Genomic DNA, 17,264 nt, shown 5'->3' with positions numbered 1-17,264 from the left:
CCTTAAGCACATACTCTGTGTGTATATGTGGGGAGTGAGGGCATAGGGTGGGGGGAGGGGTTATAAAAATGAATAAGATGAGGGCTTCCCTGGTGGCGCAGTGGTTGAGAGTCCGCCTGCCGATGCGGAGGACACGGGTTCGTGCCCTGGTCCGGGAAGATCCCTCATGCCGCGGAGCGGCTGGGCCCGTGAGCCATGGCCGCTGAGCCTGCGCGTCCGGAGCCTGTGCTCCGCAACGGGAGAGGCTGCAACAGTGAGAGAGGCCCGCGTACCGGAAAAAAAAAAATAAAAAATGAATAAGATGAAGTCTTAGGCCTTGGTGACCTTACAGTCTGGAAAGAAGGAACACTATTCAGGCGAGGCTAACAATTTCTGAGTATCTGTTATGCTCCAGGCACCGTATTAGGCACTTAGCCTGCATTATCTCAGGACAATTCAAGGTCCCACAGTGCTGAGTTCAGAGAGGTTCTGAAGGTGTCTTGAGCAAGCGACATTGGAACAGGCACTAGAAGAATAGGTATGATTTTAACAGGTTGAATTGGTGAAAGCAATTGAGGGAAGGAGGATGTATTAATTAAAGTCCAAATTGCAGCTGTGCTTCAGGAATGGGGAATATGCTGTTTGGCTCTGCAGACTCTGTTTTCTAAAAGCTAAGACTGTCGCAGTAGCCTCCTGCTTCACCTTCCTGCCTCCTCTCTCTCCCTGGTCCCTCCTACAAAAACAACTGCGAGATTCATCTTCCTAAAACCAATACAGGTCACCCCCGCTTTTTGAAAATTTGCTTTGTGTCACTTCGCTTTTACAAAAGACCTGAGTTAGTACCTGTTTTTGCTAACTGAAAGAAATCTGAAGAGGATTTTTGCTTTTACGGAAAAATCAGGAAAAAATATAGTTCAGTGTTTGTTTCGCAGTGAGTTACAGAGTTACCACCACGGAGAGTGGCACCGCCAAACTCCTTCCCAGGAACTACACTCAGCATCTCAGCATGGAGCCGCCATCGCTTTGAACTGTATCTGTGAGCCCCTGTGCTTTATCTCGATTTATTCTGTGTGTCTGTTAGCAAGATGTGCCCTAAGGTGATGGTTTCTTTGCTTTACGCCATGTTGGCTTATGAAGCTTTCACAGGAATACTCTGCTTTCGGAGAGCAAGGGAAACTTGTTATCTGACCAAGTCAGGACTCTACTAGCTACTTTCTTCTAAAAGGAACAAAGTTAGGCAGGGAGGGAAGGAGGGACAAAGCGGGGGCGGGGAACTTTTCAATGAATCCTTACTCCCTACAGAACAAAGTCCAGACTCCTTATCTCCAAAGCCTTGAACACCTGGCAGTGCCCACGGGTGCCATTTTAGTTTCCTCTCCGGTCACTCCTTCCCCGCAGCTCCCCTACATTCCAGCCATCCCTCAAACATGTCATATACTTCACCCTTCCATGGCTTTATTCATGCTTTTCCTCTGCCTGAAATGGCCTAGCCTCTGTCAAAATCAGTTTTAAGATTTGAAGATTCAGTTTAACTGATACCTTCCCTGAGAAATTCCTAACCACTCCTTCCAAATTCAGCATTCTCCCTTCTGTGGTACCACGGTGTGTCCTGCCTCTGTTCTAGCACTTGTCACCGTCCATCTTCTGATACTGGACCCCAAGTCAGGTTCCCTGGGTTCAAACTCCAGCTCTGCCACTTAAGAGCTGCATGGATTGGGGAAATTCTCTCTCTCTCAGGCTTGGTTTCCACATCTGTAAAAATGAGATACTTAAGATCTACCTCACAGAATTAGGAAATGAGAAAATATATGTGAAAATACTTTGTAAACCATAGAGAATATAACATTTTTACACTTACATATTTAAACATGTTACACTGGAATGACTCAGTTCTTCCCTGCTAGGTCTTTCTTCCCTGCCTGTCTTTTTTACCTACACATGCCGTACTTCACTTCTGATACTTCTGATCACCAAATACTGGAAGGCTTTTCCTCACACCAAGCAATTCTCTGCGACACCAGGTGGGTGGTTTGCAATTTGATTCAATTCTGACATTATCTACCTGGAGAGAGTGTCAGATCCCACAAGTTAAGGGCTCAGTCCCACAAGACTACCACACACACACACACACACACACACACACAGTCCTCGGATGCCAGTCACAAGACAGGGATGCTACCTGTGCTTCTGACCAACTGACTATAGATCGGAGGTTACGGTGACCCCCTCCTCAGGTTCAATTAATTTGCTAGAGCAGCTCACAGAACTCAGAAAAACATTTTACTTGCTCTTACTGGTTTATTATAAAAGGTTATGATAAAGGATACAGTTGAACATCCAGATAGAAGAGATGCATAGGGCGAGGTATTTGGGAAGGGGCGAGGAGCTTCCGTGCCCTCTCAGAGCCCATCACTCTCCCAGCACCTCTACGTTCACCAACCCAGAAGCTCCCTGAACCTCACACTTAGGGGATTTTTATGGAGGATTCATCACATCACATAGGCATGATCGATCATTAACTCCATTTTCAGCCCTTCTGTCTTCTCAAGAGGATGGAGGTGGGGGGGCTGAGAATTCCAAGTTTCTAATCATGGCTTGGACTTTATGGTGATCAGTCCTCATCCAGGAGCCCACCCAGGGTCACCTCATTAGAACAAAAGACATTTTGATCACCCAGGAAATTCCAAGGGTTCAGGAGCTGTGTGCCAGGAACCAGGGGCAGAGACCAATATATATTTTCTATTTATCTCACATACGTAAAAGGTAAAAAGTTTCTATTCCATTAGAAGGTAAGCTCCCAAAGAACAGGACTTTTAAAGGAAGCATTTTATTTAAAAATAATATTTACAAAAGAGTTGCAAAGATCTAGAGGATTCCCATATATGCTTCACCCAACATCTCCTACTGTTAACAACTTAAATAACCATGGTATACTTATCAAAACTAAGAAATTAGCATCAGTATAATACTGTTAGCTAAAATACAGACTTTATTCAGGTTTTATCAGTTTTTCCACTGTCTTGTTCTGTTCCAGGATCCAGTCCAGAATCCCATATTGCATTTAGTTGTCAGTCTCCTGCAATCTGTGACAAGTTTCTCAGTCTTTCCTTGTTTTTTCATGACTTTGACATTTTTGAAGTGCACTGGTTAGGTATTTTGTAGAAGTTAAAAAAAAAACTCAATTTGTATTTGTATGGTACTTTCGCATGATGAGACTGAGGTTATAGATTTTTTAAAATACTGCAGGTGACACTCTCCTCATTGCATATCAGGGAGCACATGGTATCAACAGGACTTATTACTGTATTGGTGATAAAAGAGGAATTTTTGACTCTTTGCTTCATATCCAGCACCTAAAACAGCCTGGCACATGGTGGTACTCAACTGTGGTACTCAAATGAATTCTCTTTTCACTATTACATGTCTTGCCTTCCACTAAATTGTAAAATCCTAAATGGCAAAGACCACACCTTATTCGTCTTTGTAGGTTCTTAATGCCCAGTAGACTTGTCTTCAGTGGGTGTTCAGTAAACATTTAGGGATTGAATTGAAAGGTAAATTGGAATCTGGTTGTATCTTCAGGCAAAATCAAGCTTGAAAGTCATTAAGGAAGCAGCGACTTATTTTAAGCAGCTCAGTTAAATAGTTTAATATTTATTAAATGTCTATTATGTGCTGATATTCTAAGGGCTGGAGTCCCTATAGTATTTTATCAGTAACTGGAAGGGGACAGGGTGGGTAGGAAGGAGAATTGATAGACACAGGCAGAGAGAGGGCTTTAGCTTTGAGCCTGCATGATGGAGATTTGGTGATATATTATTCTAAGGAGAGATCAGAGAAGGAAGTTTGGGGTTTCAGATAATTAATATGGCTCTTAACGTGTTGAATTTTTCTTGTGGGAAAACCCTATGGTTTTTTGGAACTCTCTGGGAGGTAGCTATAAATGCTGGGCAGAGGACAGGGCAGGCTAGAGATTTAAATTTGAAGCCATTTCTATTCTATTGCTACCTGGAGCCCAGGAAGGGGATAAGATGAGCAGAGCATGAGTAGTGAGAAAGAAGAGCACGTCAGACTCTTGAGGAAATTCTGCCCTTAAGAGTAAGAAGGGGAGAAAGTGAAGAGGTTAGAGGAAGGACATTAGGACACTATCCGGAAGAGATTTCAAGAACTGGGTATTTGACAATACTAAGTAAGAAGCGAGGGAGGGAAGTTCTTTATTTAGGAGACACCAGATGTTTGGAAAGAATTAGGGAATGAGAGGGAAGTAAAACGTTGGAGTGATTAAACATCTATTTCGCTTTCCTTTGAGAAGCTAAACTATGAAAGGAAGAAAAAAAAGAGGACTGTGCCCGCAAACAACAGAATGCTGGAAAAAGGTCTTCTTTTAGTTCTGCCACTAATCCCTGACATCTGTGGTCCCGCATACAGCACTCACCTGCTCAAGCCATTAACCTTCCCTGTAACGTTAACTGGAATAAATAATATCTGATCTAACAGTTTCACAAGACTTGTGTTCAGAAGCCTGCATCCCCACCAGACTGCCATAAGCTCCTTGAGGGCAGCGCCATACATAACTTTTATTGAAATTCTCGGGGCTTCCTAGAGCCATGGCAATAACCATTGAGAAAATGCTTGCGGGATGAAGTGTTCGCTTATCACTCTGCAGTGCGCCTAACCGCGCAGCACTAGCATTCTCCACAACCCTGAGGTAGGTACTTTAATTACCCCCACTTTACACAGGAGTAAATGGTAACGGACCCAAAGTCCCCAACCAGCGGGTCTTGGAGACGGGATAACATTTTTCACAAGATTGACAGAGCACTCTCCATTCTCCGTCAAGTGAAAGAAGCCAGAAACAATAACTCATCTCAAAGGATAAGACTTCCGTAAAAGGAAGAAAAGAGTATAGTGCTCAACCCCGAACGGTCTCCCTGCCCCTAGGCCGGAGCCGCAGTACGCCTGCGCCTGACTTCCGCCAGGCCTCGGCTGGCTTAGTTCGGGACTGGGTGGCGCGCGTGGTGATGACGAAAGCGGAAGTACTGAGGCTAGAGGCCGGACGAGAGCCCGGAGGGGCTCAGGGTTGCGGAAGTTTTGTGAGGGTTGGGGGGGCCGCTGGCTTTTGGAGCGCAGTGTTGTTTTGGAAGAAGTTCCGGAAAGGAGGCCGCCGCTTGAGGTCCAAGAGCCCCCGGCCTGCGCACGTTTGGGGCAGCTCCGGGCTCGACTCGACGTTGCCACTGTAGGTTTCCTCTGCCCCCGTTCCTCCTCGAGGAACCGCCTCGTATCTCCGCCATGGCATCCACCTCGAGCAACCTCCAGGTATCGCCATCCTCCCGCCCCCTGGAGAGCCCAAGCCAAGGGGAGGCGCTGGGCGTGGGGTGGGAAGTGGGGGGCGGGGAAGAGGGAGGAAGCGGTGGCGCGCCGGCCCAGAGGCAGGTGGGAGAATTGGACGCTTTCCGCATGCTTCCGGGGTTTCCCAAGTCCACTGGCTTTGTGGGACTTATGACTTTTGTTGAGGATTTTGTTTTTGTTTTTTCCTTTTCAAACCAGCCGAGTTTGAACCGAGCTGGGCAGAGCTTTGAACAGAGGCACGAACGCTACAGTCAGTGTAAGGGAGAGAGGAAAGAACATAATGTATCCAGTGCATTACTCTGGACCAGTTGAAAATAGGGTGATTCGAGTTCTGTCCTAGTTCCTCAAGCTGGTGTAGCAAAGCCTTTTCGAGCTGTCAGGTGAATAGAAACGTGAGCACAGTCTCAGAATCTGAGGAATCCGTGAATTCATTGAGCTATACGTTCAGGTGCACGCTAATGGCTCCCAAAATATAGTATATAAATAAGATCATGGAGTTTTCTTAAACTCCTTTGTGACTTCACTTTCCCACCCCTACCGCAGTGAGTTCAGTGTTTTGTTCATAAAGCATGTAATCCTGATACTTTAGACTTAATTGCTAGACCTCTGTGGAATGGAATTCATGGAGATGAGAAATTTTTCAAACAGTGTCTCCCATCCCTAGAATGGATCTGGGGCTTCAGTGGAGTTTAGAATATGACTTAACCTCGAGAGCTCCAGTCCACTAGTCAAGTTTGGGACAAAAGAGTAGCGTGAATCCCTATATTGAATCTTTGTCTTGATCTTGCAGTTGAAAAGGCTTTTGTTGAGTGCCTGGTATAGGCACCTGGGATAATTAATAGAGGATATACTGAGCTCAGGATAATTGATCCTGAAGAAAAATCACTGAAAGTAGACTGATTTAAATCGAGATCAAATTTTCACCAAAAAGGAGGTGGGGCACTTGATTGGGACTTTTATCTTGAAAATCAACCCAAAAGATTATGAAAATAAATGTTTTATGTCTTTAACAAAATATAATTGCAACGTGACTTATTTCTTAGAATAAAGAATAAGTCATGTGTTGACTTATGTGTATTTTTTCAAGATTTCATTAAACTAAGATGCAACAATCTTCACTTAACATTAGTTTTTTGTAGCCGCATTCAGAAGGGGTTTTTTGGGTAAATGTACTTGGAAAAAGTATTGGTCATTTGATAAAACTGTTGTTCCTTTGAGGATCAAAGGTGATTTCTTTTGAAATGCCTTGTTTTCATCCTTGTTGGTTTGTCAGTTAACTGCATAGTTTTATTCCACCATCTTTAAAAAATGTTTTTATTGAAGTTTTATTGATTTACAATATAGTTTCAGGTGTACAGCATAGTGATTCAGTATTTCTACAGATTATACTCCATTAAAAATTAATCCAAGATAATGGCTGTAATTTCCTGTGCTATACGATATATCCTTGTTGCTCATCTATTTTATACATAGTACACCAACTTTTATTTGTCAAGAGTTTGCATGTGATTTGGGCATTCTACAATATAATTTTCATCTATTTACTGATCATTTTTATTTTGCAACATTTGCAGTTTCATTCTGTAATCCTTTGCATCATATTTGGATTGGATTGTGGATGTTCTTCAGATTGACCCATATTAAAGGCATAATTGATAGTGTTAAACAGAGGAAGAGATAATGAGTTATACTTTTATCAGTGGTTGGGTCACAGATGTGCTTTCTCATTCAACCTTTTCCACCTTCTAATGTAGGAAATTTGGATGAAGAATATTCAACTAACGAATCGATTTCTCACTGAACAAGGCAAAATCCCCATAGCCAGATGCTTATAATCAAATGGAGGAATGCAGATAACTAAAAATCAAAATAAATAATGCAGTAATGCTCTAATAGAATTAAAGGTTAGTGGGGGAGGGCAGAAAGGAAGGGCTTGTGTAACTCTTCAAGGATAAATGAGAAATGTTCCGCAGAGAAGATGATGTGAGCTTAGATAAGAGTGAAAGTTACTGACACTAATTTTCTGCCTGGTGTTTGATGTGATCTCATTTAGTCCTCCAAACAACTCTTCAAGGTATTACTCCAGTTTCACAGTATAAGAAACCAAAGCTTATTAAGTTTATGATTTGCCCAAAGACATACAGTTAATTAGTATTGAAGACTTGGATTAATTTTGAATCCAGGTCTATCTGCTTATAAGTTTGTGCTTTTTCACTATGAAGTCATGCCTTCTTGGACAAGAAAGTGGGATGCATTCCAAGCAGAGAAAAACAACATATGCCTCAGTCTAGAAGTGTAATAAACCTCGCAGAGGGTTGGGAGAAACTGCAAGTTCATTGTGTATAGAACTCAAAGTTTACTCAGTCCTGAATATTTACTTTTCTGAGTGTCTACTATGTCATGCATTTTGCTACATGTTGGGGAATCATAAAAGAAATGTATCATCCTTGATTTCCAAGGGCTTATATTCTGACGTGAAAACATCAGACATAAAGGGACTACTAGGATACTTTGTGACCTTTGGAAGGATGTACAAGAGGCAGTGGAAATTTAGAGGAAGCAGAGGCTAGGCCTCCTGGGGGTGCTGGGAAGGACTTTGCAGTTGGAGGACCACAGTGACTGTGCTGAGTGTTGGACAATGGGATAGGGTATTCCAGGTGGAGAGCACACTGTACACGGAGGTATGAAGTCTGAGCCATCTGGGTTGTCCCTGTAGTTTGGTGTGACGGGAACGGAGTGTGCCAGGTGAGGGGTCAAGCCTAGTTAAGCCACATGACAAGGAGCAGTGTGTGCTGCACATAGGTGGTTGGTCCCCATCCTGCTGTCAGAGGGGAGTCAGAGAAGGCAGTAAGCTCACGTTTTTGTTTTAGAATGAAAGCATTGTGTGTGTACAGGGCACAGCTTGACAGTGGGGATTACAAGAAGAGGGGGCATATTTGGGGCCAGGGTGGTCCTGAACTTCAGGGGCTTGAAATGCTTGTGGGGACAGTCAGGTAGAACTGTCCATTGAGCAGCTGGGTACATATGTATAGAACTTAAGCTAGGCTGGGAATAAGGATTTGGGAGTTAGTAGCATATAGATGGTAGCAGAGGTGTGGCCGTCTTGGAAAGTTTATAGAATGAGGAAAGACAAGGACCAAGGCACAGACCCAGTGGAATATCAGCGTTTAAGGAGAGAGAAAAGGGAGCCTGAAAAAGAATCGTGACATAGCCAAGAGTCAAACCTGGAGAGGATGGTGCGTTGATGGCCAAAGGAGGCCATGTGAGGTGTCTCTTACGAGGGCTAAGTGCTCACCTAGTGACCCATAAGTAGATAAGTGAGAGATCTTGCAGTCAAGGGGCAGGAAGCATTGCCGTGGGAGGAATCAAGAAACCGAGATGAACTTCGGGTTCTCTTTGGGGCTTTGCTGTGGAGGTGAAGAGGCAAGTATTGAATAAGATGGTAGCTACATGGGAACCTTAGAATTGGGCAGAGCTGGTGTGTTTCTGTTGGTGTTTTGTAGCTACGAGTCTAAGATAGGACTTGCATACATTTTTATGCTAAGGAATGCTCCCCCAAAAAGGGAAAGGTTAGGTTGGGGAGAACAGTTGAGCTGTTAAAATCGAGGGGACTGAATGTCTGAGGAGGAAGGTAGGAATGGGCTCCAGAGCACCAGGGAAAGAATCAGCCTTGAAAGACAGGGGCTGGGACAGCTTTCCTCCTGAGATGGGTGGGTCTGGAATTTACCCAGTTTCCCAGGGTTTTCTAGCGTGGGCACATCATGGTCTCCTAATCTGAAAAGGACAGTCCCAGGTGTTCCCAGCCTTTGTGCCTCCATATCGATGACTGGATCCTGGCTGACCCTGAGATTCAGTCAGTCTTGTGCCAGCCTCTTTGCAAGACTCCAGAATATAAAAAAGCCAGTACAACAGGCATGACTCCTGTCCTCATGGAGCTTATATTCTAGTGGGAGAGGACAGGCCAAAACAAAACAAAACCCACATGCACAGAAACAAGCCACTGGAAGGATTTTAAACAGAAGAGTGGCGTGTTTTAAAATTGAATAAATTTGGGAACCATCAGCCTGAAGATAATCAGCTTCAGTCATTGAGAACAGCTCACATAGGGAGGGAGGAAACAGAAGGACGCCCGAGCCCTGAGGAGCCCTGATACTTCAGCGTCAGGTTCAAGAAGGAGAGTCAGCAAAGGAAACTGAGCAGGAGCTGTCAGCGGCGGGAGGAAAGCGGGCAGAGTGGCGCTTGGGAGCTCGGCAGAGGGCAGCGCTCCAGAGGGAAGTGATGCTGCTGTAGAATACTGTCGAGAGATCGAGGTGAACGCAGAGCTGGTCTTTGGATCTGGCACCACAGAGAACCTTGATATGAGCAGATTTATTGATAAGATAAGGGACAGAAGCCCAGATTGGCAGCTGAAGGGTAAGGAGAAAAAAAGGAACTGGAAAGAGTAGAGACTGCGCTGGTGAGGTTTGGGTTCTGAAGGTAGCAGAGAAGCAGAACCAAGCTGAAGGGGGTTCTAGTGTCAGGGCTAGCTGAAGGAGGGCTGTTTGCATGCCTGCGGTGCAAGTCCCCTTCCTTGTGGAGCTTCCCTGTATACTAAAGGAGATGGCCAGTAAGTGAGTATGCAGGGGAACAATGATAAACACAGCAATGGGATAGAAGTGCAGGGTGAGGGGAGGGCTGAGATCAGGGGTGGGGTGCAGCCTTTGAAATAGGAGAGGAGGGAGGGCCTCTCTGAGGACTTGGCATGTGAACTGTGACTGAAAACGAGACCCTTGTGCATCCATCTGGGGAAAGAGCAGGGAAGAGTGTTGTGGGCAGAGGGGTCCTAGTCCACAGGCTGCCTGAGTGAAGGAGGACTGGAGGGTTTCAGGTGAGACCCAGACAGAGCCAGGGCCCAGGTAGATCATGACCCAGCATTTGGGATTTATTGTTCGCAATGGGAGGCCATCAAAGGGTGCCCTTCACTGGTGCTGTGTGGACTTCCGTATCAACTGTGGAAGCAGGCTGGCCGCTTAGAGGAGGCTAGGCGGTAGGTTTGACAGATGTGATAGTGGATTGAGCTAGGGTGGTAGCGATGGAGACAGTCAGGGTTATATTCTGAAAGAATAATTGGCACTCCCAAACCATGCAAGACATGGTTAATTTTGTTTCAAATGAAAAATGCTAACAGAAACAAGGGTGAAGTGGAGCATTCATCAGGGGAAAAACAGATGCATATCCTCCAATCATCATCTTCGATTAAAGGTTTAACATGTGCTGTCCAGTATGGTAGCCACATGTGGCAATTTAAATTTAAATTTTACTTAAATAAAACTTAAAACTCTTCAGTCACATTAGCCAAAAGTTTCAAAAGCCATATGCTCCCGTATTGGACAGTGCAAATACAGATGCATCCATCATCAGAGAAAGGCTGCTTTAAAGTGATTGGTACCATATTTGGAGCTAGATTTTTAAATACTGACTGTACGAGTTTTAACAAATGTCATTTTGGTTCCTAAAAGAGGGCTGACAGCAAATGAGGGGAATGCATAGCTGAAGAGGTGAGTGGCACAGCAATTCAAAATAGCATAAGAAGGAAATTATAGCCAGAAAAAGGAAGAACTTACTTCTGCTACATGACTTAGCCTCTGAGCCTTCTGGATACATTTTTATAAGACCAGGTACACCAAACCACCGGTTGACCAGGTGCTGTGACTCCACCCTTCATATCCTGCTGAGTTTACCAAACTTGGAAATTTAGCTCCAAGTTCAGGCTATTTGAACTGTGAAACATGTACTGCTACATTTTATCAGTTCTGAGACACACCATTTATTTTTCTTCCCTCCTGCCACAGCAGAGGGAAGGCCTCTTCCTCCCATTTATCCCATCTCTATGCAGTCCATGAGCAACTGCTTCAAAATACAATATTTTCAACATATGATTAGTTTTTGGATTATTTGAATAATTTCTTATCTTAATTGTATGCTTATTTTTAATATAGCATAGCCATGATTATTTTTTTCTACTGGCTCTTATTTCTGTTGAATAGTTTTACTACCTAAATTAATACAGGTGGAATGTTTCAGTAAATCATGCTTGTTCTTAATTTGTATGTGTGTGCATATTTTAAAATATTAAAGATAGTTTTCTTAATGAAAATTTTATTTTGAGATGATTGTAGATTCACACGCAGTTGGGAGAAATAATACGGAGAGAGCCTGTGTACCCTTCACCCAGTTGTCCCCAATGGCAGCATCTTGTAAAACTATATAGTACAGTATCACAACCCGGATGTTGACATTGATATATTCTACTGTCTTACTCAGATTTCCCCAGTCTTAAGTGTGTGTGTGTGTGTGTGTGTGCCTGTGCACACAGAGTCCCGTCGAGTTAATTCCTGTACCCCCCGCCGTAGTCATGATACAGAAGAGTTCTCTCCCAGAGGATCCCTCTCGTTGCCCTTTTATAGCCACAGTTACTTCCCTTTCTCTTCCCCCCGCATTCCTGTCTCCTGACAATGCTAAACGGCTCTTCACCTCTGGTTTTGTCATTTGAGGTTATGTGAATGGAATCATGCAGTATGTAACCTTTTGGGATTGGTTCTTTTCACCTAGCTTAATTCCCTCAAGATTCATCCAAGTTGCGTATATCAGTAGTTCATTCTTTTTTGTTACTGAGTAGTACTCCCTGGTCTGGGTGTACCACGGTTTAACCATGAAGGGCATCTGGAATGTTCAAGTACAAGTTTTTATGTGAACGTAGTCTTTATTTCTCTGAGATAAATGCCCAGGAGTGGAGTAGCTGATTCATGTGGTGGTTGCGTGTTTAGATTTGTAAAAAAAACAAACCTGTTTCCCAGAGTGACTGTACCTTTTTACATCTCAGCAATGTATAAGTGATCCAGTTCTCTGTATCCTCACCACTGTTTGGCATTGTCACTATTTTTTATTTTAGCCATTCTGATACATGTTTAGTGATATCTCACTGTGGTTTTAATTTGCATTTCCCTAATGGCTAGTGATGTTGAACATCTTTTCATGTGCTAATTTGCCATCTGTATATCCTTTTTGGTGAAATGTCTATTTATGTCTTTAGCTTATTTTCTACTTCAGTTGTTTTTAAACTTGATTTTTGAGAGTTCTTTCTGTATTCTAAGTACTAGTCCTTTCCCAAACATGTGGTTTGCAAACATTTCTCCCACTCTTTGGCTTGTCTTTTCATCCTTTTAACAGGCTGTTTTACAGACCCAAAATTTTTAAGTTTGATGAGGTCCAATTTATCATTATTTTTTTTCCTTTGAGGTGTAATTGATATATGTTATATTAGTTTCAGGTGTGCAACATGGTTCGATATTTGTTTGTATTGTGAGGTGATCACCACAGTACATCTGGTTAACATCTGTCACCATACATAGTTACAAAATATTTTTCTTGTGACAACTTTCAAAAATACGTAAGAGAGTATTATTAATTATAGTCACCATGCTACACATGACATCCCCATGACTGATTTACTTTATGCTGGAAGTTTGTACCTTTGGACCCCCTTCACCTGTTTTGCCCACCCCCCCACTTGTGGCAACCACCAGTCTGTTCTCTGTCTGTGAGCTCATTTTTTGTTTTTTTGGGTTTTTTTTTTAGATTCCCCATATAAGTAAGATCATATGGTATTTGTCTTTTTCAGTCTGACTTATTTCACTTAGCATAATGCCCTCAGGTTCCATCCATGTTTTTACAAATGGCAAGATTTCCTTTTTTATGGCTGAATAATATTTGATATATATATTTTTTCTTTATCCAGTCATCCTTTGGTGGACACTTAGGTGTTTCCATATCTTGGCTGTTGTAAATAATGCTGCAGTGAACATGGGGGTGCACATATCTTTTCAAGCTAATATTTTCATTTTCTTCAGATAAATACCCAGGAGTGGAATTGCTGGATCATATGATAGTTCTGTTTTTAATTTTTTGAGGAACCTCCGTACTATTTTCCATAGTAACTGCACCAATTTATACTTCCATCAACAGTACACTAGAGCTCCCTGTTCTCTACATCCTCACCAACACTTTTTATTTCTTGTCTCTTTGATAATAGCCATTCTGATGGGTGTGAGGTGATAACGCAGTGTTGTTTTGATCTGCATTTCCCTGATGATTAATGATGTTGAGGACCTTTTCATGTACCTGTTGGCCATCTGTGTGTCTTCTTTGGAAAAATGTTTATTCAGATCCACTGCCCATTTTTTGATCAAATTGTTTTGGTTTTTGCTCTTGATTTGTATGAGTATTTTATATTTTTTAATATTAACCCCTTGTCAGATATATATGATTTGCAAGTATTTTCTCCATTCAGTAGGTTACCTTTCATTCTGTTGATTATTTCCTTTGCTGTGCAAAAGCTTTTTTGTTTGATGTAGTCACACTTATTTTTGCTTTTGTTGCCTTTGTGGCATCAAATCCAAAAAATTATCACCAAGACCAACGTCAAGGAGCTTATCATCTGCGTTTTCTTCTAGGAGTTTTATGGTTTCAGGTCTTATGTTCAAATCTTTACTCCATTTTGAGTTATTTTTGTGTATTGTATAAGATAGTATTCATTTTCATTCTTTTGCATTTGGCTGTCCAGTTTTCCCAGCATCATTTATTGAAGAGACTGTTCTTTCCCCATCATACATTCTTTGCTTCTTTGTGGTAAATTAATTGAGAACATATGTGTTGGTTTATTCCTGGGCTCTTTCTTCTGTTCCATTGATCTATGTGTCTTTTTTATGCCAATATACTGTTTTTATTTTTTCTTTTTATATATTGTGCTTTTGGTGTCAAGTCTAAGAACCCTTTGCCTAGCCCTAGATGGTGAAGATACTCTTTGTTTTTTCTGAGGATTTTATAGTTTTACTTTTGTGTGTGTGTGTGTGATACGCAGGCCTCTCACTGTTGTGGCCTCTCCCGTTGCGGAGCGCAGGCTCCAGACGCGCAGGCTCAGCGGCCATGGCTCATGGGCCTAGCCGCTCCGCCGCATGTGGGATCTTCCCGGACCGGGGCACGAACCTGCGTCCCCTGCATCGGCAGGCGGACTCTCAACCACTGCGCCACCAGGGAAGCCCTGCATTTTATATTTAAGTCCGTGATCCATTTCAAGTTAGTTTTTGTACAGAGTACAAGGTTTAGTTTGAGGTGTTCTCCCTCTTTTTTTTTTTTTTTTTTGGCTTATGGATGTTCATTTGCTCTGGAACCATTTCTTTAACAGCCTATCTTGGGGCTTCCCTGGTGGCGCAGTGGTTGAGAGTCCGCCTGCCGATGCAGGGGACGCGGGTTCGTGCCCCGGTCTGGGAATCTGGGAAGATCCCACATCGGAGCGGCTGGGCCCGTGAGCCATGGCCGCTGAGCCTGCGCGTCCGGAGCCTGTGCTCCGCACGGGAGAGGCCACAGCAGTGAGAGGCCGGCGTACCACAAAAAAAAAAAAAAAAAAAAAGCCTATCTTTCTGCCATTAACTTGCCTTTCTATATCTTTGTCAAAATTCGGTTGGACGTAGCTGTATGGATCTATTTCTGGTAGTTGTGTGTGTGGGTTTTTTTTAAGTTATTTACAACTTTTGAACTTACAAAACAGAAACAGACTCACAGACTTAGAGAACAAACTTATGGTTGCAGGGGTGGGGGAGGGACAGTTAGGAAGTTTGGGATGACATGTCCACACTGCTGTATTCAAAATGGATCTGGGCTTCCCTGGTGGCGCAGTGCCTAAGAATCCGCCTGCCAGTGCAGGGGACGTGGGTTCCAGCCCTGGTCCGGGAAGATCCCACATGCTGCGGAGTAACTAAGCCCCGTGCACCACAACTACTGAGCCTGCGCTCTAGAGCCCGCGAGCCACACCTACTGAGCCTGCACGCCACAACTACTGAAGCCCGCATGCCACAACTACTGAGCCCGCACGCACCACAACTACTGAAGCGCCCAAGCCTAGAGCCTGCACTCCACAACAAGAGAAGACACCACAGTGAGAAGCCCACGTACCGCAACGCAGAGCAGCCCCCGCTCGCCACAACTAGAGAAAACCCACACGTGGCAACAAAGACCCAACGCAGCCAAAATTAAAAAAATAAAATAAGTTTTAATAAAGTAAAATAAAATGGATAACCAACCAGGACCTACTGTATAGTACAGGGAAGTCTGCTCAATATTATGTAACAACATAAATGGGAAAAGAACTTGAAAAAGAATAGATACGTGTATATGTACAACTGAATCACTTTGCTGCACACCTGAAACTAACATAGCATTGCTAATCAACTCTACTCCAATATAAAATAAAAAGTTAAAAAAAAAGTACTACAAAAGTTGCCCATTTCATTATGGAATTTCTGGAAGATGTGAAGAAGTAGAAAATGAAAAAAATTGAGTCTTATCAAAGATAAGCTCTGTGAAATTTCCTTCCCATCTTTCTTCTGTGCTTTTTAAAAGTTTATTTGTTTGTTTGCTGTTGTTTCAAATACATGATCTCATGCTATATGTAAAAATTGTATAATGCTTTTTAAAAACTTCCATTATTCATTTTTCCATATTATTACAAATACTGCTTAATATTTAACAATTCTACTTTTTATATTGTGTGGCATCTTTTCACTATTTAAAATTTAAGTTTTCAAGTTTTGTTTTTGTTTTTTCAAAAGACCTCTCTGGTTTGTCTTTGCTCAGTGAACCTTTTAGTTAATTACTGAGTTAAAAGATTTGCGTATTTTTCAGACTCTTAGTATTTCATTGCCCTATTGCTTCTGAAGGGGTTTTACCCCATTTAAATTTTACTGTTGTCATATGCTTTAGACATTTGATTTTTGAGAATTTCCATAAATGCTTTTAACTTGAATTTTCATGTTACTTGATTATTCCTTACTGGCCCTGAGCTTGACTTTTGTTGAGTGAAAAATTATGTGAGAATCTCAGTGATTGGTACTAGATAAAGAGGTGTTCAGATAGCATTTACCTATAGAAGAAATGTAATTTGCATTTTATAAATAATTATAATTTATAATACAATGCAGTTGTGATTTAGAAAAAAAAAGGTAGATTTGTTTTAAGGTTGCTTTCATTTTTAAAGAAAACATTCAACGTGATTATTTATTTCAAACTTATGCTATGCTTTGATTTTGATGGTATAGTTTTGCCTCCCTTCAAACAGAAAGCGATAGATCTTGCTAGCAAAGCAGCCCAGGAAGACAAAGCTGGGAACTACGAGGAAGCCCTTCAACTCTACCAACACGCTGTACAGTATTTTCTCCATGTAGTTAAATGTAAGGTCATCATTTGTTTTTTTATTTAAAAACACTAAAAAGATTATTCTATTTCATTTATAAAAATTGAAGTACAATGCCAGAAAATTATAAACCATCAATTTGCAAAAGAGTCCCTCTAGCTTCTTAGTAGTTTTTAAGTACTCAACCAACAAATGTGCACAGCTGTCATAGTTATTACTTTGTACACCTAAACATATTAAAATGCCATATAGTCAGTGGGAAAAAGTTTTCATTTTACTGGTTATGTACCCAGATTATGTAATCTGGACCTACTCATTTTCTAAACATCTCTTTGAAAATAGATGTTTTAAAAATAGGTTGGGGGACTTTCCTGGTGGTCCAGTGGTTAAGACTCCATGCTTCCACTGCAGGGGGCGCGGGTTCGATCCCTGGTGGGGAAACTAAGATCCCACATGCTGTGCTGCGCAGCCAAAACAGAAACAAACAAAAATAGGTTGGGAGACATTTTGTGTATTTCCAAATATGTATTCAGTGTTTACCACCTGCCAGCTACTGTTCTAGGCACTGAGATACAGCAGTGAGGAAGAAATGGATAACGACCCCTGCCTTCATGGATCTTAAACCTAATGCTGAACATATGTGAAATAAGACATTGAAAAAGTGTCTTTCTGGCAAACTTCGTTTTTTTTTTTAAATAAAAATTTTAGC

At 42.2% G+C, this 17,264-nt stretch overlaps 1 protein-coding gene across 1 annotated transcript in view; it reads left to right on the top strand.

Annotated features, from left to right (window-relative positions):
- Positions 1 to 5,027: 5,027 nt before the first annotated feature.
- VPS4B (vacuolar protein sorting 4 homolog B) overlaps positions 5,028 to 17,264 on the top strand; it is a 31,667-nt gene continuing 19,430 nt past the window's right edge. The window contains exons 1-2 of the mRNA XM_027118708.1: positions 5,028 to 5,295; positions 16,481 to 16,592. Coding sequence (XP_026974509.1) covers positions 5,269 to 5,295; positions 16,481 to 16,592 — 139 coding nt within the window. The 5' untranslated portion in view covers positions 5,028 to 5,268. The remainder of the gene's footprint in view (positions 5,296 to 16,480; positions 16,593 to 17,264) is intronic.

The sequence above is a fragment of the Aethalodelphis obliquidens genome, unplaced genomic scaffold (assembly GCF_003676395.1).
Source record: "Aethalodelphis obliquidens isolate GAN/ISIS:26980383/991018 unplaced genomic scaffold, ASM367639v1 scaffold19, whole genome shotgun sequence".
Taxonomy (NCBI): Eukaryota; Metazoa; Chordata; class Mammalia; order Artiodactyla; family Delphinidae; genus Aethalodelphis; species Aethalodelphis obliquidens.
This window is presented reverse-complemented; position numbering and strand designations above follow the sequence as displayed.